The sequence below is a fragment of the Anguilla rostrata genome, chromosome 2 (assembly GCF_018555375.3).
Source record: "Anguilla rostrata isolate EN2019 chromosome 2, ASM1855537v3, whole genome shotgun sequence".
Taxonomy (NCBI): Eukaryota; Metazoa; Chordata; class Actinopteri; order Anguilliformes; family Anguillidae; genus Anguilla; species Anguilla rostrata.
Window position 1 is genome coordinate 1,548,299 of NC_057934.1, and position 26,239 is coordinate 1,574,537.

The window sequence follows — 26,239 nt, forward strand, 5'->3', positions numbered from 1 at the left end:
TGTTAGGAAATTAACGTTGAGATCATCTTTATAAAAAAAAAATTTAACTTTCTTTTAAACTTCTGCCAACAAGACAGAATAGACGCGCTCACTGCGAATGCGTTACTATGACGCCTGTCAACGCGGACGTCTAGCGAGTCACAACCGTTACTTGAGAGGCTTCTACAAAACTACCCCGAATCATTAAAAACCAATTTCACACTGCGTAACTGATTAAGCACTTATCTCACTGAGCCTGAATTCCAAATAATAATACAAATCTCAGATACACATCTAATTTTAGGACAATTAGCAGGCATAAATATTCTGCCTTTTCAAGGCTGTTGTACATAACAGATCTGATCTCAAGGGGAAAAAAACTCTAAATCTGTTTTTTTTTTTAAACACTAAATTATAATGGGTAATTTAAAAAATTTGAACGAGCAAACAAGTGAACATGGTTTTTAAGCAAGTGCTTTCTCTCTAAATGTATAACTGATACAGCCAATCCAAATGTTTAATTGACGTCAAATCACCACCCTGTCAATCACTCCATCAGGGCAGAGTTCTTTATTACGTAACCAATGCAACACTTCAAAAAGAATTTATTATGTGACCAATCCAACATTTTCAAAATGACTGGTTTCTTACAGCAGCTGATCATCACTTCGCAAATCATGCAAATTCTTGACATCTGTCTTGACGTGACAGGCTGATAAGGAGATTCGCTGGAAGGAGGACCGCGCACGTACATCTGAGAAATAAGCATGTGCGGTTGAGAAGGCTCATTCCCCCACCCCCGCGTAATCTGCGTCGCGTTCTGAGCACATTCAGCCCCTGCGAGTTCGACGGGGGCCCCCACCTCTCCCGATGACTCATTTACAGACAGCCAGAACCAAGTGTTCCAACTTTAAATGCCAGCGGCTAAAAATAGTTCACCGTCATCTGACTAATGTTTCCATTAATGCTTCCTCTTACCTCGCTAGGTGTGAACTCGAATTCTAACCCAGGGAGACGCATTTTCTGCTTCCAAAAAGGAGGCTGTTCATAGGTCAGGTGTGAGTAATCATCAGATAGTGTTCTGGAACTTTAACCTAGATTCGATGCAAATACCATCCATTTCTAATGGAACTAAAAAAATGTATAAATCAGAGCAATTTTCAATGTTCTACATCTGTGTAAACGGTTTAAACATATTTTACTATGTTTTACTATATATGACAGTCTGCTGCATTATGAACACATATTTGTTCCTCTTTCAGATTTGGCAATCAAAACAAGCAATGGAAATGTTGTTTGTCTCTAAATACATGAATGCATATTTTCCATTTTGTAACAATACGCTTCTCAACAAGGATTTGGATGCAGAGCTGCCATCTACAAAATGCTTTCAACATCAGAAAATAAAATCACAGCCAATGTAAAACAAAAATGAGCTCAAAAGCTAGATATAATATAAAAAAAAGAGTTGTCTTTGAACTACAGCAAGTGAAAACAGACGGAATCTTACAGACAGGTACTTAAGAAGCCCTTAAAAACCAAGAACACAGACTACACTTACACCTGCTCTTAGGTGCAACGCTCCAAGGGCAGCATCACTGTCCTCTGTCTTTGTTTTCATTTTGAGTGTTTTACATTACCTTCTGCACATTTAACATGGCACAAATCGTTTTTTTGTTTATTTTGTCTTGTGAGCGGTCAAAATAAAATCTCTAAACAGATCACACCATCTGTTATTCATACAATTTACGTTGAGGAGGAATGTTTGACATGGCTTCACTGGGCAAGTTGGGCTTTCTAAGAACAGCGAAACAACCAGGGAGCTCCAAAGGCTGAATAGTTTCCATAAAGCATTTGCACGTACATATTCATTTTGCCATTTAGCATATACACTTACAAAGATGGCCTTTTTTTTTTTTTACACACAGTCCAGTTGTACAGCTGGGTATCTTTACTGCAGCAGGGCAGGTGACTCCCAGGTGCGAAGGCTGCCTGCCAACCGGGAGTGGAACCTGCAACCTCTACATTTCCGACCATTATGCTACACAGCCACACGAGGGGTGCCCGCTGGAGCACGTCCGCCATTTAGGGAACCGTCCCATGCAAATGAACATACCCCGTATTTAAATTTAAATAAAAAAACAACGAGCAAAAGCACCTGTTGGCCTCATTTACAGTGGAAGAATGTGAGAACTGTGGGTGTTTATATCACAAAGGCAACCAAAGGAACCGCTCTGACCAGACACAGCTTCTGTGGATTACCACCCCCCCCCGCGCCCCCGCGGCCCCCCCCGGCCCCCCCCCCCCCCCGGCCAAACTCTCTGCTCCAGTTTTCAGAGCAGACAGCGAGGGGCCCTGTCCTCTGAGGCTTAAAACCTCGTCCGAAAAAAAGCAGCTGTCTGGAGACCTTTCCCGACCCCCGGCGATCACCTGACCCCCCATGCGCGATCACCTGACCCCCCCCACACGCTCAACCGCCTTCTCAGCCATTTAGGGAAGGAGCGCGCCTGTTAAGTCACATGACCGCCTCAAAACCCTCATCCGACACAGCGCAGCAAAAGGTGCATTTGGGTAGCAAGATTGAGAAATACATCACAGGTCTGATGAATTAAGACACATAAAACCGGGATGGTTCATTTAAAAAAATTTGCGGTGAACAAATTTGTTGACAATTTCGCCATCGGTTGCGAGCTAAAACGCGAGAAAGGCGTTTCTACTGATCTAATCCTAGTTCGACGCTTCCCAGTCCTTTTCCCAGAAAGGCTCAGTCCAGCTAAAACCCTTCCCCGCACGAGCATTTACCCACTTGATTCAACTTGTCAGGGCCTTAAGTGATCCAATCAAGCACCTCCCCCCCAAGATTGTCAGTCACTTAAATAAGATGCTAAACCCGCAGGACTGCGGCCAGTCTAGTCAGACAGTCTAGCCGCTAAGCCGATGCTTATCGTTCCAGTTAAGGAGGCTTCAGTCGTCGGAGCGGCAGCTCAAAACCAACAGGCTTTAACCTGGACGGCGGGGCTTTTCTCCGGCAGTACGCCGCGGCAGGCGAGCGCCTGTCGAATCTTCCCGCCTTCCAGTCGAGATCCGAGGGCCTCTGAAGGTGGCTGAGTGGCCGGTAAGAGTCTTCCGCTCGAGGCGACTGATCTGCGCCTCTCAAGACGCCCGAGCGAAGATTGTAGATGGGCGCAATAAGTCAAGATTAACTCCGGTAAGGACTCCTGTGAGCACGCGGAGAGGGAGGGCAGCCCATTGAGACGATCCCTCTTCAGATTCCCCTTTGAAGTCGGGCCGTCCCATTAGCACAGAAGAGCACCCTAAAAGCCCCGTCAAACCCCTAAAATCCCCCGTAGAGCCACTGTTAATCAGCAGCTGGACTGCATCTGTTCCCCCTGCGCAGGCTGCCTGAGAGCCTGAGGAGTCCAGCACCCATACAGGTAACAGGTAACTTCAGCACTAATGACCGGCAGAGCCCTACCCTCCTCCTCCTCCTCCTCCTCCTCCTCCTCCTCGTCCTCCTCCTCCTCCTCAGTCTAACTCCTTTAATTACTCCACTCCCGTTAAACGGCTCACAAATCACAACGACGGGCGAGAAAAACACCATCAAACAGGCGACACCTAATCAGGGATCAGGAAAAAAACACAAATCAAATTGGCTTCCCCTCCTAACAGCGCCTTCCACTGGGGTGTGTGTGTGTGTGTGTGTGTGTGTGTGTGTGGGGGGGGGGGGGGCATCCTTGGGGGTGGTTTGTGGAGGTACGAGGTTGTGCTGGATCTAAACGAAGCAGGATCCTGGCTGTGCGAGGCCCAGACTGAGAAGAGCTGGACTGAGAGCTGACGGGATCCACCAATCCCAGCGTCAGAATCGTCTGGCGAGCGGCTCCTGAACAAACCGGAACTATCCCTCATCAGAGAGATCCGGCCTCTTAGCCAATCCCGTCAGTCTCACTCAACAGTCTGGGTGTGCCTGAGGGATTGATGGACAATAACAAATTTTCGGGGGTAAAAAAAAAGGCAAACAATAAGTGCTGTTATTTCCCTAATTAAATTGTTTGGCAAATCCTTCACACGGAGAGCACGGTTTATCTGTTTAAAATCGATAGCCCATTTCACAGCGAAACTCGTCTGGACACGAGACAGCACCATTAATTACTCTCTCCACACACCGTGCCGCTCAAGGTTGAATCTGTTATCTTTTCTCATTTCGAGAAAAAGTCAATAATTCTTTTATAGATGCATCAGTTCACTGTCAGGAATGTGTTTCCATCGAAGAGCCAGCCCGCCCATTCGATATTTTAACATACCTTCGTGCAGCACCAGAAACAGTTTCACACAAGACGCCGCGCGTTGTCTGATATTATGTCATCCACGCAGCCCCGCTGTGAGATGTCTCACTTAGCAGAACACTATATGCACTTAATCCACATTTTCCAAACGTTTCACAGTTTATAAATAATTTTCATATGGTTCATAATGAAGCCTTAAACTGCCAACATAGTTATCCATTTAGTCAAGATTCAAGCATTGACTTACTTAAGACTTGATTATTAACCAATATTTCAATGGCGCGACACCATACATGCCAGATATCGACATTACATATTCGATTAAACATTTTAACAGCCCCTCGTTTCCTCACTTAGCAGAACGCTGATGCTAATCGTTCAGCAGCGCGTCGGCTAACTCTCTCCGCGCTGTAGCTGCCTGAGCGCGTGAGGACAGGCGGCCGAGCCCAGGCCCCAGCCCCAGAGCGAACGCACGGCGGCGGTACTGCACGCGTGCAGACTGCAGCCGCTGACCCGCGCAGCGCCGTACGGGTCACACGCACCACAGCTCTCCCTCTCTCTGTCCATCTGTCTGTCTGTGTCTGTCTCCCTCTCTCTGTCCATCTGTCTGTCTGTGTCTGTCTCCCTCTCTCTGTCCATCTGTCTGTCTGTGTCTGTCTCCCTCACTCTCTGTTTCCCTCTGCCTGTCTCCCTCTCTCTGTCCATCTGTCTGTCTCCCTCACTCTCAGTTTTTCTCTCCTTCTTTCTGTCTCTCTCTCTCCCTCTGTCTGTCTCTTTCTCTTTCTGTCCGTCTGTCTCTCACTCTCTGTTTCTCTCTTTCGGTCTCACTCTCTCTGTCTCTCCCTCTCTCTCTGCAGACTCAGTCGCTCCAGTGCTCCAAACCGCAGCAAACATCTCTTTAACACCCCAATTTTTACAAGCTGCGATGTGTTGCGAGTCGTTCTCTGCCTGTTACTAGAGCTCTTTAACACTGCCTGTGCCCTCATTCTGTAAAACTGCTCAACCGCACACACATTACAGGCTCGTCTTCCACAGGCCACACCTCACGACCAAATATCTTATGGGCACCAAAGCTTATGTTATGGCATATGTAAATATGAGAAATTTACTGGCTTTGCAAGGCATGCTGGTCCAAAGCCGGAGGAAGAAGGGGTACGGCTAGCGCACCTCACGCAGACTTTAAAAGAGGGGGCCCTCTTCTGCTCTCACCAGCACAGGAGAGGAACCTGATGATTTATAACCTTCAGTGTGAATTATTCAGCTCCCTGCAGAAAACATCCACAGAGCAGACAGCCCAAATATCCACCTTCCGCGTGCACAGGGCAGGCTTTCTGCATGTCAGGGTTTTGTCTGAGGTACTGGGGGGGCAGTGGTGGAGGTGGGGAGGGGGGGCTCCCCAAAGGGCCTCTCCCAAGCCCCAACTCACACCCCCCACCCTCGACTACACCTCCATCAGCACAATTTCAACATGCACGCTGTCCACATGGGAAAAGGACAGAACATGCATCATTTTTTAAAAAGAATAATAATAATACAAATGCTCAGGGGCGGGGACATTTTAAAAGTCAGGAACTTCGATGACCAGTGACTGTTACTATCGCATTGACCTTCATCTGTCCCACTTCCCATCCAATTAACTTCAGAAACACAAGCCGAGCACAGAGCACCAGAACAGCCGAAAGACTTTCTCTAGTCTTCTCTCTGACATAATATACACCGAAAAACCAAACAGCATAACAACAACCAACAAAACAAACAAAAAAATTTTTTTTTTTGTGCTACGGCTGTTGAAAAACCCAAATCAGATATTCGTTTCTGGTGCCCCCTGCTGTCCACAGACTCCAGAACAGGAGTTTTAATGCAGAACCTGGATGGGCACAATTGGGATTGCATCAGCCACCTCCTGCCTGAGCAGAAATATGCAAATCCATCGTCAAGATCAAGAGAGCACTTCTTTACTGCAGAAAAATTATTTTAAAAATATGTGGTACGCCAACACATCCAAGAGGCAAAAGCTCACGGGACTGAACAGCCAATATACACAGTGAGAGAACCGCTGGGTCACACTGGCTTCAGTCCACATTGGACCACAGCACAGTGATCAGGGCCAGTGTAGCTTTCAGAATGAAAAATAGCCAAAGCCGTATTTTATATTTTATTTCTTACAGCCGATACATAATAAATGCCCAGGGCTGTGTCAGTAACACAATGGAGAATGGGAGGGAGAGAAAGACTGAGAAGGGCAGAAGGACAGAGGGGCAGAGGGGCAGAAGGGCAGAGGGGCAGTGGGGTTTTGGGGCGTTTGGGTGCGGGTACACGAGGACACGCTCACGCGCACACAGGTGACTGCTGGACAACCGGGCACTGAGTTGTGGCTCCTCCCCTCAGATCCCAGCCCAGGCCACTGAGCGCGCTCAGTTAGGCTCCTCCCCTCAGATCGCAGACCAGGCCACTGAGCACGCTCAGTTAGTCATTCTGAAGTCACACGCGTGCAGGAGAGAGCCCAGGCTTCAGCAGCGGCTCTTCAGAAAGACACTTCTGCTGGCTGGAGCCCATATCACAGACACCGTGATGTGGGCTCTGATGGGTTCAGTCTGGCCTGGAGTGGGAACACATGCACTGTCCTGATACACAAGGCGGAGGCGAGTGCGTGTGCGTGTGTGTGTGTGTGTGTGTGTGTGTGTGCGTGCGTGTGTGTGTGTGTGCGTGTGTGTGTGTGTGTGTACGTGTGCGCGCGTGTGTGTGTGTGTGTGTGTGTGTGTGTGTGTGTGTGTGTGTGTGTGTGTGTGTGTGTGTGCGTGTGTGTGCGTGTGTGTGTGTGTGCGTGTGTGTGTGTGTGTGTGTGTGTGTGTGTGTGTGTGTGTGTGTGTGTGTGTGTGTGTGATGCTCTCGCTCTGAATGCTAACTCGGCCGCGGCGCTAGCCCAGCGGTGCATTATTCACACAGGGCTACGCTGCGTGATGAGGAGCGCGCTCACACCGCGCACATGAGCAGGGAGATTCCACTCATCTGCGCTCAGCGCTAGCCTTAGCGCTAGCGTACACACAGCTGTGAGCCGGACTGATAACGTTCGCAGAGACGAACCCGCCTCTCAGCAGCTCCTGAGCCCAACGCAGAGGAAGCCGGCGGCCTGGGGTCGCCCAGGGAGACACCGTTTGACCCCACGCATGCGCTCAGGGCCCGGTCCACCAGGCAGCTAAACGTGGCAGATCTAAAAAAAAAAAAAATTTTATTAATTAATTTTAAAAAGCCAAAAAAAAACTGAGGACGTGTTAAACACGGTCTGGCAGAGAAAGGGAATCTTGTGTGTTGTGGTTATCTGCAGGTGAAGAGCGCCCAGCTGATGAGACTCTGCCAGGCTTAGTGTTTACATTGCGCCACATCAATGCAAACCAAAGGAGAAAAAAAAAACACAAGCCAGGTCAGGTGACCTGATGCCCTTCCTGGATTTCCATATTCAAATCCCAAACAGTCACGGAGTTCAATGGAAAACGTAAAATGTATTTGGCGCATAAACATTGTGTGGACAAGAAGCAAAATCACTGAAATCATTTGTCCACTGACGGCATAGTAGAAGAAATAACCAAGAGGAGGTTCTTTTATAAGCGTTTGCTGCCACCTGCAGGAAAATTGAAGTTACTGCATGTTGGCGCTTACTTCAAGTGCTGACATAACAGCCACTCATTGAAATGCATTCATTTTGCAGTTTCTGTGTTACTAACAGTCATTTTGAAATTGTCCTGGGAATGTGAACTGTGATGCACTAAACGAGCAAAAATAAACTCGCCAGGGGGCCCCAGAGGTGACGTTTTAAATATTTTCAACATTTTACGCCACATACACAACATTACATAAATTGCCACAGGGTGGCAGTATTTCCTATTACTGAATATAAAACCAATAGCACATTAACATATTAAATATTTAGAACACGTAATGAGCAAAAAAAAAAAAAACAACTTCATGAATGTGCAGGTCTCCTTTTCCCCAAATGGCTACTTTGGATCAAGGCAGCTATATTTCTGCCAGCAAACACCACCTCCATAAACGTTCTGCCAAGCAAAACAATTTCAGAGCCGATACAGATTTGCGAGCTAAATTTAGCGGCCTTATCACATTCAGTAAGACAGAGCATAGCAGTAGTGCCAGAGCAATGTGAAAGGATAGAGAGGACTACACCCCTGTCAGCACTCTCTGTACTACTAGTGCCCAGCATAATGGCTCAATCCCCCAAAAACAATCAGGGGGCAAAAGGCCCAATCATGCTAAATAAAAACAATACCACACTTCAAAACGCAAAAGGCAACACAGACAACAGGCCGCTTACAGCAGTTTTGGGTAACCGGCTGCAGTACTTCAAAATGGGAAAGGCCAGCATACCTGCTTCCACTTAGCAATGCCTATCAAACTCACAGCGCACCCAGTCAGCCATGAAATTTACAACCAACCCTTCTAAGGTATGAGATCACAAATGTGAGATCAGAATGTTCTTAGCTGAACATTCTAATGCTGATGAATGTTCACAATAGCTACTGGTGACTGAACACAATGGAGTTCTAGAACACTGACTTAGAATTTTGTAAAAAACAAACAAAACAAAAAAAACACTCCTGCTTTTGAAACCAGGGGCCAGGCATGAAGGTGCCAGTGGCTGTGTGGTAAAGAGGGCAAGGGCTGGCAGATGCCCCTGGGGCACCTTTTTCTGCATGTGTGGGCACCACTGGGCTTCTCTGCTTTGAAAACCGTGCCCAGTGTCAACCGGGGTTGGCCGCAGACTGTAACAATGAGGTAAAGGTATATAGACATGATCTGCAATACCCAGAATGTTTGTTCACATCTACTCCTCCTTGCATTTCAACAGATAAGCAGTCGAAACAGTCGCAGGAAATAGCAGGAAACCACACAGACACACAGTAACTCGACTGGGTGCAGTGAGAGTCTAGAGTATGCAGCGGCACTTGGAAAGCCAGCACAGCTGCATAGCTCTGTAAGGTGAAGAGAGGACAGGCAGAGACAAACCTCCCAGCTCCACAATGGCTGGACACAAACTAACCAGAGCTACCCCAATCACTACTGCCCCATGACTACTGCCCCCATTACTACTGCCCCCCGGTGGGGTCTGTTGAGAAAAGGGCAGACCCCATGAGCAGCTGACAGCCTAATTCACTGCAGCTGCTGTATTTGGAAAGAGGGGGAAACGCCGGTCATCTCGGGTTACGCGCGGGCTCCTGAGCGCGGAGGAGCAAGGAGTGCGCACGTGTGACCTGTCACTCAACGCTGCGGGTTCCTGTCTCGGGCGTGCCACTATCGGCGCAGTGTTTACATCAAACGCCCCCGTAAAAATAACGGTGGCACGCTACGGGACCGAAGACTGCAGCACCACACGCCAAAGCATCTTACACAGCGAAGACTGCGCCCGCAAGCATCTCCAGGACGAGACTGCACACACAGCCAAGCTCTACAAGACCGAGATGCGCAACACGAAGATCTACAGGACAGCTGCAAACACCCAAACATCTACCAGCTGCTGCGACACATGCTATAAACTGGTGCAGGACTGCGTACGAACACCGTGCTTAGAGAGCTGTTGGCATTGTGTAGAGTTCAGGCTTACGACGCAGAGACTGCAATTCAGGTGAGCAGCTCTGTTTGAGCACCTTGCTGAAGGGCACAACGGCAGGTACACCTTGGCTTTAACCTTGTGTTCACAAGGCGGATTCTCTATCCGTTATGCTACGCAGCTGTACAAGTGCTCATGGAGTCAGTTTCACAAGACACACATCAGTTCAGTGACCACCTACGTGGCACATATAAACCTGGGACCACTGTGTTTGTGCTGCAAGCGGACTCATGCAGGAAGAGTTCACACAATGTATAACAGCAGCCAGCCATAAGCTAATCAACGCTCGCTATGATGTGGTGAACAGGGCAAGTTTCCCACCTCATTTCACGTAAACTCCAGCAAGCACTGACTAAAAGCACAGGGCAAGAACCTCAGAACGCGCCACATATTGATTAAAAAGCCTTATTAGCATGCTGCCAACATCTTAGAACCTTGGCTTACGTGCAAAAGGCCAGAGGGGTTTAATAAAACTGAACATTTATGTCAGCTCCAAACATATCCCTCTGATTGCACACACGCAACCATGGCGATTCAGCTCCCAGGGACTCATTTCATTATTGCAGTATTTTCTGGAATAGTTCAAATGTTATTTTTGTGCGATGACATGAATAGAACAGAGGTTTCCGATGACGAGCCAGCATTACAAAGCTGATGTGGGGCCATTTGGGGTTTTGGTCTAAAGCAAAAAAAAAAAAAAACACTTCCAAGCAAACACCAAAGCAGTTTGCCTCCAGATCTTCTGGAAACTTAAGTGTTACACTACCAAAAAGAAAAAAAACCCCAAAAACCCAGAAAGTGAACTATCCTTTTAATTCTTGAATCAAGTCAATCATTATCAAATCACGTCAATCATTAATTTGATCCAACATTTCTAATGAAGCTATGAGGAACAGCACATGTAGCCACGGTGAGAATGCTTTCCTGTGGTCCCCAAAAAAAGGAACAATAATTGGCGTATACAGAGGAACAGAAAGGTCGGAATGGTTGCTATAAAAATCAGCACGTGCACAGACCCTACAGGAGCGCAGTTACGCACCCCAGGCCACGCAGAATAATCCAAGTAAAGCTGCTTTTTGTACGTTTGCGGATTTCTATTCATTTCATTCCCTTACTGATTATTAATAAGGGTATTAACTTCACTAACAGAAGGTTAATTAGGTGTTCTAATGGGCCCTAGCACGAGCAGCAGAATAATTAAGCTTTCCTGACACAGCTGCACCAATTGTGTCGACAGCATCAATATTGACGAAAACATGCTTGATAAACAATAATTATTTTCGACTCATATTGACATCATCTTTATATCAGTACAAATATACAATAGAGTACTATCACCGGCATATTTTAATTCAAAATGAAATTATAGCTCATCACAGAAAGATCAAAGTATTAATTAATATTCAGTTGTCAACGTGATCAAATCACAGCAATTAAGAGCGCAGGTGGAACAAAAAGCAGAACACGGTTTACCGTGTTACCTGGGGTGGCGAATGAGACGATAGATCACGCGCTGCACGGATTACTGTGATTAATCTTTTGCCGCCAACCGTCAGCTTTTCGCACTGGGGGGATGAGCCGGCAACGATACGCGGGCTAAAGGAGGATTATCTCATACCAACGACGGAAACTGAAAATCCCCAAACACGTTCAATGCAGCGGAACGTGCAAGTACGGCGGCTTCAGTCATTGTTGTTGTAAGAACAAAAAAGATAAAATGCCTGCAGGTCACAGCTTGCTTGGTTAAGCAAAAAAAAAAAAAAAAAAGGCCCCCAACGCACATTCTGATTCCGAGTGAAGCGCGAAATCGCGCAGGAACCGTGTGACTAGGCCGCATGGAAAGGCTGCCTACAATGACGTCAGGACCTTTGAACGCTCGCCCGTTTTTAAAAAATTCGTATCGGTTTTCAGTGGACATTTTCACAACAAGAACGATGACTGCTAAGAGTAATAAAAGCTCATATAAAGTATAACAGTAGGCAATGTGCCAGGCAGCTAGTACAACAAATATCCAAGTGTGCCTATTTTTAGTTAGGACGCTCTGTCCAAACACTATCGCATATTTGGTTATGCCAATATGACATGTACGGTACACATTACAAAAACAAACTGCAGAGAACAAGAGGAGCCAGTTGGCTCGGCAGCATTTGCACTGCCAGCACCATTTCTAGTCTCAGGATGTAGGATGGCCGTGAACAAAAGCTCATGGCTCAACCACCAGTTCACTTCATTTATTTTTTTTAAAGTTTCAAAACCTAGCTTCATTTCTGATATCGTTTATAATTCATCATTCATAGATGGTAGGTCATCATAATGCAGTTCACTGTTGACTTTCTGCTACAAAATGTACCTGTGGGTAGCCTAGAGGCCTTTAACCACAAACCGGTTCCTTCCCGTGCAGTGTTTCCAGATCCTGGGCCGGCCGAGCAGAAAATGTCTGCCGATGGGATCCTGCAGACTGAAGCACTACTTGGCACCACAGGTCCTCCCAGAAAGGCTGTTTGCGCTTCCAGTGCAAGTCTAGTTGGAAATGCATCACGGTATTACTGAGCAGGCCTGGGCAGGCCTGGGTTTTCATTTCTTATATCCTAAGCCACCGACCCAGGCAGGCGTGGCAAACCACAATAAAACAGGGAATAAAACGTGAGAGAGCACTTCACTGGAACTAGCCTACTCCCTTCAACCTTTTTTTAATGGTTTAATCACTACACTGGATGGGTGGCGACATCATCTATTAAAATCAGGAAAAAAGTAGCCCATACACACCATTTGCATCACTAATATGGTGTTTTTCCGTGATGCTGACTGATCCTGCTCAGATGCAGCTCTACGCTTGGAATGATCACTGAAAGATACGTGTCCCTTTGTGATGGCTGGAGACTCAGTACTGATGGTGATCACTGGCATCCTGTGCCACAGACGTCTCTTCATCCAGCACAACCATCCTCAGGGTATTTCACCTCCCTGAAACTATCACGATAAAATATAATTTAAATGTTCACGAGCATAACTGCAGTGCTCTAAGTGTAAAACTCCATACAATGAATAACAGTAAGATTAGTAAATGCCTAGGAGATCACACCAGGTCTTCCCTGGGAACACAGCAACAGATCAACCCTCAAATCTACTACTGAGGAAAGTGTACTAGTGTTGCCAAAAGTCTACATAAAAATAAATAAATAAATAATAAACAAAAAATCATGCTTAGGAAACAGACACAGGAAACAGAAGTTCTCGTCTTGTGACCCTCAAACAACTTCTCCAATCTCCAGTCCCAACTTAAAATGCAAGTACATGCTAGAACTGTAATTTTCTATGAACTCACGCTAGTTTCCATGGAAGTAAAAACGGAAACACTGGAGCAATTGCATCAAAGTTTTGCAAACTTCACGACAGCCAACTCAGTAAAATTATTTATACATAAAATAAACACCCGATTCTACATTTCCTCGCAAAGCAGACAATTAATTTCATTCGCAGGCTATAAATATTTACTCAAAACAGTGTACATCTAAATTTAAATCTAGTGTAGTTTAAATATGTTAAAGTCAAATAAATATACAGAATTCCTTATATGAACAACATAAAATGTTTTTTTTAAATTCCCTGAAAGTCATAAAATGGGTGTAAGTTCAATTCTACAGAAATGCCAGTCTAGGAGCAAAATAGAACAGCAAGCCAGCCCTGACAAAGATGAACTGCCCTGACAACTGCCCTCCCCCAGGGCAAGTGACATAGATCCTCTTTAGGGCCCGCCCTCCATTCAGGGAGAGAAGATTTTTAGAACAGCTCACTCTCACACACATTTCTCTCATAGTCTCTTTCAGCTTTAAACCCAGTTTACACACCATCTAGCATCAGCGGCTGGCTAGCCAATGGGACAGAACAAAGAACAGAGCAGAGCTTCTGTGTGAATACGTACGGAGTTATTTTTCCAACCGCAACCATCGCTTCCTAGAAACAATGCTTAGCAACAAGGAATTAAGTTCCGGAGATGCAAACAAAACAGTTTCACCCTCAGTACACACAGGAACCCACAGGAACACACAGGAACACTTTCATGACCCCTGGGACAAAAACCACAGCAATCAAATTTGGAGATATATCCCCAACTGCATTCATATTTTTCATACATTATCAAAAGAACTAACAGTGTTTGGTGTTTAAATAGCTAAAATGTTAAGGCTTGGTAGCAAACACTGCTTGCGGAGAGTGCATCCACCTGTAGCCGAGCTTGCCTTTTATATTCCACTCCAAAATTGAGCACTATCATCAACAGTTAAAGAAACATATTTAAAAAATATTCAATGTCAAGCATGTACAAACCCTTTTAAATTATGAGGAGACTCCAGAACATGCTTGGTGAAATACATTATTTCTAATCACAAGGTCGGTGCACACAAAGCTGGTTTAAATTTGACCTGACTGAACGCATTACATTACATGCATCCAGAGCGACTTAAACAACAAATGCGTAGCATTTACATGCATCCATTTATACAGCTGGGTATATACTGAAGCAATGCGGGTTATGTACCTTGCTCAAGGATACAACGGTAGTATACCCGGGAATTGAACCTGAGACCATTATACCACACTGCCGCCCTATGCAAGGTCCTATCATTAGAAAGCACTGCTCTGTGGGTGACATCAGCGTACAGTAGCACACAGGATAAATGTGGGTGTGAGCTTAGAGCAGGGGTGTCAAACTCCAGTCCTGGAGGGACGGGGTACCTGCAGGGATTTCTGGTTCCCCTTCAGCCAGCTGCCATGTAAGGCTTGCAGAGCAAGGTGTGAGCAGGACTCTTTAGCCAACCGAGGACTTAAAATGAACCACTGGTGCTGAAACCCTTAAAGAACAGCAGACACTGTAGGGCTGCAGGACTGGATTCCAACAGCTGGCACACACACACACTAACACACACGCACACAACACACAGCGCGCACACACACATGCACACGCGCACACACACATACTCATACAGACACACGGACAGACACACACACAGACACGCACGCACGCAGACACGCGCACACACACACGCACGCACGCAGACACGCGCACACACACACGTGCACACGCGCGCATACACACACACACACACCCTGTAACATGAGGCATGTACTGTATACTATCTATGCCAGCTGGGTAAGTGTGGGCTGCTTATATACAAAGACTTACTGGTAAGCAGTTGAAGGCCGTGCCTTCAGTAGTGAAGGGCATGCATTAGGTGGTTTGGTTATTTCTGTTGCTTTATTTTCTATTTTTGTTCACGTGCACAACAAAGAAGGTCGCTTTGAAAATAAGATAATGTCATTCATCATTCACGTGTTGCAATTTTGAAGACTGAAAAAATTAACTTGTTAAAAAGGACACGTTTTTTTTTTGTTTTTGCGAGCAGCAGGGAACTCACAGGGCCTTGTGCTTGTCTTCCGCCAATATCTGGTCATTCGGTTTCAGTCCATACCTGTTTGAACGGCAGAACATTTATCAATTAGTACAGCTCTGAAGAAACTGATTCCATTAATTACCACAATAAAGCATCCAACTTACTTGTCAAGGAAGTCCTTGTCCACTACAGCAGAAATGTCAAGCAGAGGATTTCCCATCCCAAACAGCACATTTTGTCTGGGGGGGGGGAAAAAATGTCAAGTGATCCTCAAAGGTTTCAAACGATTCGCTAGAAGCAAGCAAATCAAACACATCAGAAATCCACAAAACAAATATAAACGAATACAGGCCGGATTATCACACAGAGGTAAATTACCCAGCATTAGACTATAGACCAGTACATCTTGAGTATAAAAAACCCTCCAAGACCCAAGGAAAATTGACAATTAAGACAATTAAGGCTACATTTTGTGACACTACATTAGAAACTACCTTTGAAGTGTCAAAAACACTTGCACAGGACTTTCTTTTGCAAATAAAAATACTTGGATAGGGATCCAGCCAGGCAATGTAACAGCATGAAGATAATCCAACCCAGTTCCACAGCCAGGTGACCTACTAGTCACTATAGCAATGACATACTGTGGCATATTTTACATTATTTAATAAACCTTCTCTGGTAAATATCAATGACCTGCACACTAAATGTCAGAAATGGTCCGGATAAGCACGGAAATCCATCCATATCAAGCCGAGTGTAAAATCCAAGCATTATATAAGATGGGATCGATAAATTACATCACTTGCTCTCCGAATGACTGTTAGGGTTGTGGCATCAACCTAAAATTGTTCTTCACCAACTTGAAATATTTTGTTTCTGTATATAAGCCATCATATAGGCTAGTAGATTCCACTTCCAGTCACATGGAGGACGGAGAATCACTTCAGGGCAGAGGCGCACCGTGCCATATTGTGTGTGGTGGGGAAAGCTATGTTTGGCTCGCCCTCAACAAACAGGTGGATCGCCCACATGTCGGGGTACGCATGCATTCAAGTTATCCACGCTCGAAAACTGCTTTTCAGTGCAGATTCCTGACTCCACACGCGACGGGCAGATGAACTGATTGAACACGATACGGGTTGAACGCTATACGGGTTTAGATAATTAAAAGGACAAGCCACGTTATCACCCAATTCGGAGCACCGATGCGGTTTTTAAAAGGTTGGTGGGTGAAAAAAAAAAACAAGAATCGTGTTCGTATGCTCGCAGGACTTCCCTGTGTTTGTTGCTCATTAAAACTGCCAATGCTACAGGCGTGAGATTTACAGGAAAAAGCACGGAGACGCAACATATCCAAAGAACGTGGACCCAAACCGGAAAGGTGATGGCATCTTGGGTTTTGAAACTGTATGTTTATACTACACAATCGTTTGATAATAGAAGAACTGCGTCAAAAAGCGCGATTAACATAGCTATGCTACGGTCATTCATTCTGCCCACCGCGAACGTTCACCTTACCTTGCAGCCGGCATGCTTTCTGATGAGCGCTACGCTAGGCTAGTCTGTTGACAAGGAAGACCTTACTCCCCGAGAGCAATCCACACCAGTTCCCAACTGCTGCATGCCGGAACCCTCTCCCTCGATTTCAGAACTGATCGGATGGCGGTAGGAGGAGCAAGTTATTTTGCTACTCCCGTGGTTGGCTGTAACATTGCCATTTATTGTGGGCCCTGAATTTAAATATTTTCCCCTGTAATGAAACAACAAGTATTTGTTTGCGTTAGAAAAAAAAACAAATACAATTGACGTGTCGTCGCCGCCCAAATTAACAAAGCCGTACGTGTAGATTGTAGTAGTTGGGAAGTCACTTAACCGTTATCTTCCTGTCCTGTTTTCCCACAGTTCGCCCCATTTTTCGTTCAAATGCAACAGAAGCATAAAACGAACTTGGTTAATGTGTTGGAACAACACAAATGTAAATACGGTGTTGTTCGAAAGCGAGCAATTCAACGTGGTTCCGGAGATGTTACTTAGTATTCAGTAAACAGCAACTGACCATGTTGACCATGTTTACCCTATAGACAAACGTAATATTTGGTCATTTGCAAAGAACGTTTGCAGTTCAATAATCCAACAAGCCAACATCTGCACGAACCACTTAAAACCTTGGCAGAGGGATTCGGGGTGCAAAAAACATGTGCTTAAACCGATGTTATCCCGAGCATGGGTGGCACAGGAGTGGAACACTGCACCGCAGCGCCCTGAAGCTTGGAACGTGGATGACAGCCGGAGACTAACACCACAGGACACGTGGCGTGACTTCTGTCTGCTGCGATTGTCACGGTTAAGCTGTCACTGTAAACGCTTGCCAGCAGTTCTCAACCAAATATTAATTGAATTGTCCGTGTCGCCAAATTTCCATCCGCCTGTGATGATCATCAGCCTAAGTATGTGCACGTTCTTCTCAAACGAACAATTTATTAAGGTAACGTTGCTGGGCAGCAGAAACATCTGAACTGCCCACGCTGGGTGTGCTTTCAAGCTCATAATAAATAAGTTAGCCAGCAGCCTTACCCACAAAACTAGTATTACTACTATGGCCATCTATCGCTGAATAGCTATGTTAATTCAGCTGGCAAAACAACGAGTCTTAATTCAGTTAATTACAGGGTACAGTGCATGTGACCTATAAGGAGCGGCATGATTAGCAGTTAATGCTAACAAGCTAACTCATCATGTGTTATCAGCAAGTGCCTATCACCTGATAGTATGCTCCGCTAGTTTCTGCTTTTTAAATGTTGGTTCCTCTGCAGACATCGTCGTCGTAAACTGCGTTGAATCAGAGACAATAAAGACTTTTGCAGACACTTCTCAGAAACTAGAATTAGCCGTAGCGCTCGTAGAAATGAATGGTAGCCACAATTAGCATATCTTCCATTCATTCCGAATGGCCGCGCTATGGATTGTGGGTAGTGTTGCTACAAAGGAGTCCTCAGCCTGTTACCGATTGAAAAATCTTAAAAGCTTACTTAAAACCTGATGACAACGCTTACAAATCTTTTATTCTCGTTGTTTTCTTCTTTATGCACGAAAACATTTCCCTGCTTCGGTGAATAATGAGGCGTTAAAGGATATTATATATTCTAAGGTTAAAGGGGGGAAATCGGAAGGAAAGAAATGTTGCCAAGAGTTTGCTGTCTTCTGAGAGTGCCTGAGTAAAAAAAAATGTAAATGGACTGTTGCTATCTCCTGGCTATATATTATTATTACTAATAGCAAGTGGAGCGTTCCGCTCTATGGTTCTAACCGCTTATTGTCTTACCTCCTTGCTTCCTTTCCTTGCGTCCTTTCCTAGTAAAGAAGGCAAACGGGCCGAAAATGCGTGAAATTGGCGTTGTCAACGTGTTGTGCATTCCAATCGCTTATAGTTTACCTCTTGAAATAGCTAATTACAGTTTATGCTTTATAATTTATTTTGGCAAAAAAGTTTATCCACAAATGTAGTTTAAAAAAAAACCATACATTTGTGTTTGGTTTTTTAAGAAGAATTGAAATTGTAGTTTCAATCATTTATGTTTATGAAAAATAAGAATGTGCATTCGTCCTGTATATGTATAGTGAAAATTGTTGGTAAACTTTTGTTTTGAATAGTTAGGTCTATCTCTGCAAGGTTTTTCAACTCATTACATATTGAAATATGAAAATATTATCTGAATTTACTTCAACTGTTCCACTGTTAGAACAGTTGCATTTATACAAGTTAAAAAATATATATTATTTATTTATCAGATGTATGCATTTGTGAGGGGGGGGAAAAACATCTTTAAAAAATCATCAGCATTAAAAACAAGAAAAATGCAAATCTAGAATGTTACAAAATGCTTTATTACAAAAGTGTCTATCCGATGAAACCTTGTAAACTGAGTTTTGAATGATGGATACAGAATGACGATCTTATTAATTTGCATGAAGAATTTCCCTGGACTAGAATATACCACATCATTGCATTTTTAATAACCTTGTCGAATGCAAATAAGTTTTAATAATTTCAACCTATTACACATGGAGACAGAAATGTTCAATTGAAGGCACATCATTCAGATGGGAGCAACAGGGTGCTGGAAATGAAGTCTATAAATGTACAGTTACATTCAAACTGCAAACTGACTTGCACTGTTAAAGTTTTACATGTGGAAGCACTTCCATCTCCACACATTGGGCCTCCATTCACAAAACATGCGTACAATCACATTTGATCGTAAACCTGCGTGTAAGATTCAACCACACAATCCACCAGGAACATGCATCACGCACTGAAATCGTAGTCTCTCCTGGCGTACAGAGCACGCTTACTGTTCTTCCTTTCCTTGAAAATAAATGCAACAATGTTATGTGGTAGAATATAGCTCAATAATACTGAAGCTTGAATTTAGTAAAACAAAGACAGGTGCGTTTCAATGACTAGCAGGGAAGGCCTTGTATGGTTAGCACTCACCTCTTGAAGCAGGAAACTGCATTGCAACATAAATATATCTCACTTTCATAGGGCTAGTTAATAAAATTCTTACATTAACTTTTTTTTTTTTCAAACATGTTTCTACAAAAACAAAACAAAAATAATAATGGCAACATACAGACACTTCTCAATTTTAAACATTTAACTTGAAGTCACGTTCTGGTCTTTCAGATGATTCAAAAAAATTCATCCATTGGGCAGAAGGAAAAAAAAAATCAATTATACAGTCAGATAATACAGTGCTCAGTGATCTAGCCCTTAGTGTTCTCTGCTATTGCTAAAGTAGGAAAAAAAATATTCTGAAGAAACTAGATCTTTGGTATCATTTGTGACATGAAAGCAAAATGCATTATGGCAGAATATACACAACATGAAGGAAAATACTTCACTTGTGTTATACACAATTGAAAAAGCAAACCCAATTTCACCTTTGTAAATAAATATCAAAATTATAGCTTAGTGTGAATAGCCAGATTATGACTAATGATATTGCGTGTATAGCTGTATATTCACTAATATAATTTCCCTGTGTGTTTATCTGCTTGCACAGGCAAAGGTGAAAGGTCTGATTATGGAAATTAAATCTAGAAAGCTGTTAAAAAGGTATAAAAATTTTGCCACAAAGAAAATCCTGAAATTGAGGCTGAAGTATAATAGTTCTCTGATATGAACTTTTATATTCCTGCAGTGAAACAGACAATTGTAGTAAAAAAAAAAAACCTCAACCGTGATACCAAAATAGAAACTCCACTCAGAAAATATATACCTGGGATTTTGCATAACTCTCAAAACCCAACATATGAAAAATAATGTTCAATTTTTATCTTTACATTATCTAAAAAGTAACTTCCCAGAAAAAATCTATTACTAGTTAATGTCTTGCTTGATTGGATTGTCTCCTAGTGTACATTCCTGAATGGTTAAGGCAGAGGGTAGCTCTGCACAAACCAAAAATAAACAAAAAATCCCCGAGGGGATTAACGAATAGGCAATTATTTAAATTTCCATTTCCTGTTTCTTTTATACAAACAGAGTCCGAGGGAAAGAAGAGTGGACAGCTTGCAGTGATTTTTGGGAGTGGGGGGTGGGGGGGGGGGATGTTCTCTCCTGAGGGACCGGTGGCTCCGCCCACTGGCAGCAGGTGGCTCCGCCTACTGGTACCAGGGGGTCTTCCTGATCCAGTGGAGGGTGAACCCGGCGTCGGTCCGGATCTTGATGGAAGCTGCCTCCGCCTCCCTCACCGTTTCCTTCACCGACTGCATCAGGTTCTGGGCATTGTGCACCAGCATCTCCGTGGCCTTGTGGGGGGGGGGGGCAAGGGGGAAAAGGCTTTTGACCCAATCGCCCGACATGTGGGCCAGATTCAGACACCTCGACAGTGGGATTGCGAGAGTAACAGGGGCACTTTTGCTCAGAGGAGTAACAGTGGGGCACTTTTGCTCAGAGGAGTAACAGTGGGGCACTTTTGCTCAGAGGAGTAACACTGGGGCACTTTTGCTCAGAGGAGTAACACTGGGGCACTTTGCTCAGAGGAGTAACACTGGGGCACTTTTGCTCAAACGGCCTGCATCACGGAAAGGAAGACGAGTGGGCCTAACGCTGAGGGCTCACCTGCTCGGACTCCTCCTCGCTGATGTTGGTGCGGCCCAACATGGTGGCCTTCACCGTGGAGAGGATCTTCAGCTGTGTGCTGATGGTGGGGATGCGCTCGCACACCTGCAGGTTTAGAGGAGGAGTTTACGCCCCGATTCCACAGTCATCTCGCCCGGCCGGACGGCTACAAGGCTCTTTAATTAGTTACGTCTTACCAATTAAATCATTAGCATTCATTCATTCATTTGTATACATACGGTATGGAACTGAAAATGTCTAATGTGGATTTTTTTCCAACTGATTGCAATTAAAACACCTGAACTGGCTGAACTGTAATGTAAATTCAGGGGAGTTGAGCGGAACCCAGCCCGGTTCAGTGACTGGCATGATGTGGGCATGGCGGGCAGTGGGCGGGCGGCGAACCTGCAGCAGGTTGGTGCGGATCCTCTTGTCGGTGCACTGCTTGGCCACCTCCTTGGCCAGCCGGGTGACCTCGTCCGAGGCCTTGGCGATGTCCTTGGCGCACTGGATGAGGGCGCGCTTGTTCCCGGTGCCCCCCCGCACCAGACGGGACATCTCCGCCATCAGCAGCGCCATGCGCTTCGCCGCGCCGATGATGTCATTACCCTGATGATGTCACAGGCGCACCATAGAGAGATTACGCGGGATAGGTACCACATTTACAACCCGAGACGCACAACTCTAAGGAATGCTGTCGTTCAGCCCTGTTAGAAAAGATCATAAAATAAAAACTACAGGAGGTCAGGATGTGTTTTTTTTCCTTTTTTGCCTTAACAGGAAACACTAACATGATATAGTCATTAATGTAATAAACTTTATTTTTCAAAATATCAAATCGCAAACCCTTATTATATGATCACTGAAATTGCTTGTGCTATACACATACAGTACCCTTACTCAAGATAAACAATATATAAAACAGCAAATCCTGCATGTCTTATTAGCTTTGCTTCTCTGCATATCAGTGCATTTCAATGTTCATCACACTTCAGTAAAATACATTACCTGCATTGATCTTGACAATGAACCGAAAATAATGTAGTAGACATATCGTATATCATCATTTGGAACATTAAACACAATCAAATTCACACACTGCATATCGATGCTTGCGAAAAGCCTTTTTTTGGGTGAATGGTATTTCAATGCAACAAGCATTGCGTGAAAGTGTTAGTAATCCACAACTGATGAAGGATGACTGCTTCTCTCCATAGTTTTATTTCATTTCTGTAATTTCATTTTTTATTATTATTGAACAAAGTATTTTATAGAATGTTGTATTTACACATTGGATTCAAAATACGTAGACAGCCTTCCTTCATTTTGGTTAGTGTCACACTTCTTCTTTCCAGTTTGTTAGTTTTGTTATTTTAATATAAAAATGGGTGTGGAAACAACGTAATCAGCAAACGTGTCCAAAGCCAACAGACGCGCGTGACATGACTTCAGACGACATAACCCCTATAAGCCACTGAGAAACCGTCATCCTCTGCTTCACAGGCTGCCAAAGCACAACTCAGGGGAAGCAGTCGTGAACAAGCACACAGCGCCCCCCTCTGGTACGGAGGACTAAAACCGCGACTGGAAAAGGGCGAGAGACTCGTGAAGCCAGCATCAGCTTTTTCTTCCCCAAAGATGTGCCCAAAAAAAAAAACAAAAAACTCCAAACTCATCATTCCAAAAAATATGGACGCCCAGCCAAAGGGTTGAGGGGTGATGGGAAACGGACGTGGGTTCGAGGCGGGGCGCTGGCGGATGCAGGGGGGGGAGCTGAGCTGCGCTACCTTACTGCTCCACTTGCAGGTCTCCTGGTGCAGAGACAGCGCCGCCGCCAGCATGGGCTCGTTCACCCGCTCATTGGGCGGCATTGTGAGCAGGGCGGGCACGTAATCCTCGTCGTAGTCTGAGGGGAGGGCGAAATCAACGTCCTCCGCTCCGTCCTCAGCGCGCTTACCCGCACCCGCCACCACGGGCACGAAACCGCCAGCGACGCCGGGCTGGGGACGAGCAGGAGGAGGAGGAGGAGGAGGAGGAGGAGGAGATTCAATATGAGAGGTAGACAGGATGGAGGTGGGGGAAGGGCCTCTACAGGGTAGCAAAGAGGGAGGGGAGGGCGGAAGAGGCCCAGGAAGCTTAACAGGAAAAGGCACAGCGTCACCCTGATGGCGCATTTTCACCAGGCTCTGAGATGCGGTCTCTCATGACAGATGCCATCTAGAGACAGCCCAGGTCCACCTAGTCCTGCTGTAAAGTCCTCTCAGCCTTGCTCAACTCTTCGAAGAGTAGCTTTGTTTCCCCCAGAATTCTAGAGTCGGTGTTCTAGAACTCCGTAGCTTTCACTTGACGGCAGCGATTGTGACATCAGCATTAGAATGTTCAGTTAACAACATTCTAATCACACATTTGTGACCTCACACCACAAAGGGTTGAAGCTGTATTTGGGATCTTCAGTGGGCCCCATAGGGTTTTTGGGCAGACTCAGCGGGTCAGAGTGGGGGGCTGGGGGGGAGACACGTTGAAGTTCGCCCGTGCCGGGGCGTAAACAGAGAGAAGCATTCAGACCGCCCCGAGGAGCGCGGATTTGGGCGGGGGGCTGAAAGGCCGCCATTGTGCTCGGGAGCGGAGAGCGGACAGAAGAGGACCGACCGCACGTCTGGAAACAGCAGAGAGGCCGAGCGGAGAGCAGGAGTTCGGTAACCACGGTAACCATGGCAGCGTCACACAGAGCGGCGTCTCCTGGCCTGTCTGACACTCGGAAACCCCAAAAACATTCTCCCCACGACTCACTTTTCAGCTCAAGTCCATATGCAGCTTCACTGCAAAGCCCTGATTGGCCCGTAAAATGCCTGCCACCTGAAAATCAGCAGCTGTGATTCGCTGTCAAAGCCAAAAAAAAGAAAAGAAAAGAAAAAAAAAAGACTCCAAAAAAAAAGATGGTTCTTCAGGTTTTATCAGTGCTCCGTCACTGACACCTCAGCCGCTGCTTAAATTAGACACGACCTTTAACCCGGTAGGAGAACCGGGTGGAACATCGACAGGCTAGAGGACCAGCATGCAAACACCTCCAAGATGACAGTTTCCTCATTTTTTTATACTGAAATTGGAATCAAGCCGTAGATTTCCAAATTTCAGTATCGCAATGTTACACCCGTCCCTTGGAGTCCCTTGACGGACGTGGATTCATACTAGAAGGTGTACATTACCCAGCTCATTACCTACTATATAAATACAAGAATTTGCATTAATAAAGAGAACAAACTCAGAGAATGTTAATGTGAATCTACTGAGGCTGTAAGTGATTTGGCTGACTGGCTTTTTCTGAAAATGTGGAAGCATTCGATTTCGTCGTCATGGAAACGTTTTAAACAGCAGTGAGAGAGTTAAACACCCTGGGTTGGGGAAGCACATTCCAGGTCTCTCTCTGTGCTGGCGAAGAACGTACGATCGCACCACGCCCCCCACCCCCACCACTACCCCCACACCCCCACCCCGCCCCACCCCACACCCCCACCACGTACCCCCCACACCCCCCCAACCCCCCCGCCCCACCCCACACCCCCACGCCCCCCACACCCCACCACGTACCCCCCACCCCCCCGTACCCCCCCACACCCCCAGCCGCCCCCCTCGCGCCCCCCGGCCCCCCTCACCCCCCTCGCAGGAATACAGTACTGTGTGGTGAGGCTGGGCAGACCCTGCCCCTGGGCTCCTGGTCGACCTTGCTGGACCACTTGCGGGCCTCGTCGTGGAGCTGGCGGGCGGCCACCATCATGGGCTCGCTCACCATCTCCCCCGCCTTCTGCTCGGGGAACTCCTCGTCCTTCTCCTCCGGGGGAGGGGGTCTCGGGGGGGGCACCTCGCCCTCGGGGAGGGGCGGTTTGGGGGGGGCCGGCTCGTCGTTCAGCTGCAGAGAACAGGGAGGGAGGGAGGGAGGGGCAGTCAGAGACCCTAACGAATACCAGCAGGGGGTGCATTTCAGCATCTATAACTATACCCCCCGCCCACAAGCTCACAAGTGATGGATATGGGAACAGTAGGGTCACCAGGGAACTTGACTAAGGAGGTGCAATCCTCACCACCAGTCATTCCTGTGTGATAACACAGTTCAACCTTTTTGTTATGTTATCCTGGATAAGAGAGTCCGTTAAGCAAACACACAAATCTGATTCGGAAAACGCAATTATGAGCGAATCACAATGGAATGCGTTGTCCTGAGGGAAGAAAGGTCTACCTTTAATGTAGCAGGAGAACTGGCTGTAATGTGGCAGGTAAACTGGCTTTGCTTTGATGTGGCAGGTGAACTGAGGACTCACGTGCAGCTGGTCCAGGTCTGGAGGTGGAGGGGGGAAGTCCGGCTCCTGGGGCTGGAAGGTCTCTCTCACCTTGGCCACGGCGGACAGGATCTTAAAGCCCGAGTCCAGGAACTGTTTCTGGAGAGCTGTGGGTCACAGAGGGGGTTGGTCTCGCTCATGAGTGCCTCTCACACTCAGGAGTCAGGAAGTGAACTGATAGTAAGTAACTCGAAAGGAAGCAGACAAACTGGTGGTAGAGGCAGAGCTAGTGCAAAGCAGACAAACAGACAGGCACACAGACAGATGGACAGACAGACAGACAGGCACACAGACAGACAGGCAGGCAGGCAGGCATACACACACACACACACACACAGACAGACAGACAGACAGACAGGCAGACAGACAGGCAGGCAGGCATACACACACACACACACACACACACACACAGACAGACAGACAGACAGGCAGACAGGCAGACAGGCACACAGACAGGCAGGCAGGCACACACACACACACACACAGACACACACACAGACGAT

At 46.0% G+C, this 26,239-nt stretch overlaps 2 protein-coding genes across 5 annotated transcripts in view; both read right to left on the minus strand.

Moving 5' to 3' along the window:
* The window catches only part of LOC135243244 (adenosine kinase-like), a 116,009-nt gene extending 97,604 nt beyond the window's left edge, over window positions 1–18,405 (minus strand). The window contains exons 1-3 of one of the 3 annotated variants that reach the window (XM_064314927.1): window positions 18,037–18,405; window positions 15,437–15,511; window positions 15,297–15,350 (exon numbers count right to left, since the gene is read on the minus strand). In XM_064314927.1, the coding sequence (XP_064170997.1) occupies window positions 15,297–15,350; window positions 15,437–15,511; window positions 18,037–18,092 (185 nt within the window). In that variant the 5' untranslated portion in view covers window positions 18,093–18,405. Of the gene's footprint in view, window positions 1–15,296; window positions 15,351–15,436; window positions 15,512–16,793; window positions 16,953–17,430; window positions 17,569–18,036 lie in introns of those variants that run through there. The other 2 variants (XM_064314945.1, XM_064314936.1) reach the window with 2 other exon arrangements.
* Window positions 18,406–19,139: 734 nt separating this feature from the next.
* Window positions 19,140–26,239, minus strand: part of LOC135243231 (vinculin) — a 38,921-nt gene continuing 31,821 nt past the window's right edge. Inside the window, exons 17-22 of one of the 2 annotated variants that reach the window (XM_064314919.1) lie at window positions 25,719–25,843; window positions 25,124–25,309; window positions 23,190–23,402; window positions 21,808–22,011; window positions 21,403–21,507; window positions 19,140–21,089 (exon numbers count right to left, since the gene is read on the minus strand). In XM_064314919.1, the coding sequence (XP_064170989.1) occupies window positions 20,943–21,089; window positions 21,403–21,507; window positions 21,808–22,011; window positions 23,190–23,402; window positions 25,124–25,309; window positions 25,719–25,843 (980 nt within the window). In that variant the 3' untranslated portion in view covers window positions 19,140–20,942. The remainder of the gene's footprint in view (window positions 21,090–21,402; window positions 21,508–21,807; window positions 22,012–23,189; window positions 23,403–25,123; window positions 25,310–25,718; window positions 25,844–26,239) is intronic. The other variant, XM_064314909.1, reaches the window with a different exon arrangement.